At 41.4% G+C, this 3,603-nt stretch overlaps 1 protein-coding gene across 9 annotated transcripts in view; it reads left to right on the forward strand.

The window, feature by feature from the left end:
• Positions 1 to 3,603, forward strand: part of MAST2 (microtubule associated serine/threonine kinase 2) — a 250,465-nt gene that overhangs the window by 144,818 nt on the left and 102,044 nt on the right. Inside the window, exon 2 of one of the 9 annotated variants that reach the window (XM_037742874.1) lies at positions 417 to 611. The exons of the other annotated variants lie outside the window; for them this stretch is intronic. Coding sequence (XP_037598802.1) covers positions 417 to 611 — 195 coding nt within the window. The remainder of the gene's footprint in view (positions 1 to 416; positions 612 to 3,603) is intronic. 9 annotated transcript variants of the gene reach the window in all.

Raw genomic sequence — 3,603 nt, forward strand, 5'->3', positions numbered from 1 at the left:
AAAAGAAAAAATTAGCTGGGCCTGGTGGCACACACCTTTATTCCCAGATACTTGGCAGGCTGAGGCTGGAGAATTGCTTGAACCAGAGAGGCGGAGATTGCAATGAGCCAAGATCTTGCCATTGTATTCAACCCTGGGCAACAAGAGTGAAACTCCATCTCAAAAAATAAAAATAAATATAGAATAAATACATTGAATAGCCAAATCTTAAATGTTGTATTTTAAATTTATGGATTAAGTTTTCCTCTGTTGTCATCCTATACCAACATTGATACTGAAGTATCATATTGGAGAATGATTTTTGACCACTTACTTTTCTTGAGCTTTTGCCAAAACCAGGTCGCTTTGAATATGTTTCATTTTGGTTGAAACGTTATCACTGACCTTGTTTTTTTCCTACTGTGGTACCTTGTCAGTATCTCTACCCTTTGCCGAGGAGCTGAAGTAAACCAGCACATGTTTTCACCCACATTTGCTCCAGCCCTCTTCCTCACTAAAGTCCCATTTAGTGCTGATTGTGTCCTGGCAACCTCTTCTCTTGCCTTTTTCCTGAATCCACGAGCCCGCAGCAGTCCTGGCAGTCCTTGTTCCAGCCGCCCATTGCAGTGGAGGTAAGGAAACCTGCTATGAATCTGGGTCTTGACAATTGATTCTGGCCAAATGGTAAAACCCATACCTTACTCCTTAATAATGGGGAGAAATGGAGTAAGAGTCTTGGTTCTGTCACAGAGAAGAATAAAATAAATATCACAGATTTCTGTTGTATGTCAGTAGAAAGGAGGGTAGCTTATCAGTACTTGGATTTTTGAGGCTATTATAAGTTGTGTGCCCATCCTAATCATCGGACAGCCTTGTGAACTATGTGACTACCCCATAGCGTGGCAGAATGCTAGAACTCTCTGGAGAGTCTTTTTGTCCAAATCTCACATTTTACACAATGGGAAAATTTGAGTCCAAAATGAGTTAAATGGTTTGTTCAGGTTCTCCCTTCTCCCATTCTTTCTGCCTTCCTTTTTATATATTCAACATTATTTGATTATGCAGTATGTGTTAGGACACTGTTTTAGGCATGGGAAACAAAGCAGTGAACATAAAACAATAAAATCCCTGTCCTCAGGGAGCTTAGATTCTAGTGGAGGAAGAGAGACAAGTTAATGAGTAAATATATAACATAGCAAATAGCCATAAATACTACTGAGAAAAATACAGTAGGATAAAGAGAGTAGAGAATGTGGAGGCCAGGGCTTGACATTTTATATAAGGTGGTCAGGGATGTCCTCAGTGGTAAGATGACATATAAGAAAAGAGCTAACAGAAGTCATGGAGCCTGAATAGAGATATTTGAAAGAAGAGTGTTTCAGGCAGAGGCAACATGAAGTGCCAGGGGCCTGATCCAGGAGCTCACTCCATGTATTCTTTGTGCAGCAGAGTCCAGTGGTGCTGATACAGAATAAGTTAGGTGATGAGTGTTAGGAAATGAAGTCTGAGGAGTAGTCCCATTTAGCAGCCAGATTAAAGAATTTTGAGGCTTTTTGAAATGGAGTTTTGCTCGTTACCCAGGCTGGAGTACAATGGCATGATCTTGGCTCACTACAGCCTCTGCCTCCCAGGTTCAAGGGATTCTTCTGCCTCAGCCTCCTAAGTAGCTGGAAGTACAGGCACCTGCCACCACGCCCAGCTAATGTTTGTAGTTTTAGTAGAGACGGGGTTTCACCATGTTGACCAGGCTGGTCTGGAACTCTTGACCTCAGGTGATCCACCTGCGTTGGCCTTCCAAAGCACTGGGATTACAGGCATGAGCCACCATGTCCACCCAGGACTTTTGTTTTAATGCTGAGTAAGATGAGTAGCCACTGAAAGGTTTAAATAAGAATGTCATGATCTGATGTAGATCAAAGGATCACTCTAGGCTGGGCACAGTGGCTTACACCTGTAATCCCAGCAGTTTTGGAGGCCAAGGCAGGTGGATCACTTGAGTTCAAGACCACTCAGGAGTTTGAGACCAGCCTGAGCAACATGGCAAAACCCTGTCACTTAAAAAAATACAAAAATTAGCTGTGCATGGTGGTGTGTGCCTATAGTCTCCGCTCCTAGGGTGGCTAAGGTGGGAGGATGGCTTGAACCCAGGAGGTGGAGGTTGCAGAGAGGTGAGATCACACTACTGCACTCCAGCCTTGGAGCAAGACTCAAAACAAACACCACTCTGTGTCTCAAATCAAACAAACAAACAAACAAACAAACACCACTCTGATTATAGTTAGAAGGCCACTAGGTAAGAGACAATGGTTGTTTGAACCCATGATGATTGAGATGCTAAGAAGTGGTCAGATTTGGGGATGTATTTTAAAGGTGGAATTGATAGAGGAGGAAGAGTTATCCAAGGCTTGAGCTCTGGGGCAAGTTTTAGAGATTGGGACGATAGTGAGGAATTAGACTAAAAAGTATTAGCTATTTATTCAGGAGGAAGGACCAGGAGAAGTACCTTGGAAACCAATTGGAAAAAAAACTATTAAAAAAAGGAAAGTGTGATTGATCAATGGGTATTTGTTAAGCATTTTGTTAGAAAATAATAACCGGAAAAACTAAAAATTTAAGTGAAGCATGATGTATCATGCAGATTTAAGTGACATTATTTAATACAGGAGCTTAAATTCCACAGACAGTTTGGGACAGTGATTGACACAGGACAATGTTAGAGGCTAACTTCTCCCAAAAGGCACCTCTTCCAGAGGTACTGGCCCTTGGCATATGAGGCTGAGAAAGATTGTAGTTGGTAGTCCCTACAGCTTAAGATGTACCCAGTCCTGGCACATGATTTTGAGTATCTCTTGATGACACTGGTCTCAGAACACACAACTTGGAGCAACATCTTACAGTTTTGGGCATGAAAAGTTGTTGAATTTCATGGTTTTTTTTGTAGACTTGCTCATATGTTTGATTACTGTATTAGTGCTTCATTCCATTTTTCTTTTGTATCTATGGTATGCAAAGTGCCAGTTCATTGATATGACAGGATGATTTTAGCTCATTGTTTGCTGGATAGCTTTTGTATTCCTTTAAACATTCATGGGACTCTGGGATGCAGTTATTTGGAAACTGTTTGATCCTTTGAATGATTACTGTTAGGCTTTGTTTGGTGAGACCAGGGCATCACTTGAGGCTAATTTTTTTCTTACTACTGAGGCAGTACTTTGATTACTCTATTTGATGCCCATGTATTATGAGTTTTTTCCACTCAGGCTGATGGGAACATGAATGATTCTAAGGGTCCTTTGTGAACTCTGAAGAGGGTACCTGCTCATTTTCTTGGATAGTTTCCTTACCCACATATGCTGATAGATACTCAGCTAAAAATTCAGAGGAAGTCCCTGCAGATCTTTAGAGTGCTCTCTGTATAGCCCTCTCTTCTCTGGTACCCTGCCTTGAAAATGCTAGCCACCTTAGCCTCTCCAAGCTCTCAACTCTGTCTTCTCAACTCAGGGAGACTGCTGGGCTCTTTTTGAGTACCGTCTTATTTTGCTGCTTCCTAGGCATGTTCTTCAGATAGTAAGCTGGCGCAGTCTTTTTTTTTTTCCTAATATTATTTTTTTCTTTTCTTTTTTT

Source organism: Cebus imitator, unplaced genomic scaffold (genome assembly GCF_001604975.1).
Source record: "Cebus imitator isolate Cc_AM_T3 unplaced genomic scaffold, Cebus_imitator-1.0 Scaffold129, whole genome shotgun sequence".
In the NCBI taxonomy this organism is placed as follows: domain Eukaryota; kingdom Metazoa; phylum Chordata; class Mammalia; order Primates; family Cebidae; genus Cebus; species Cebus imitator.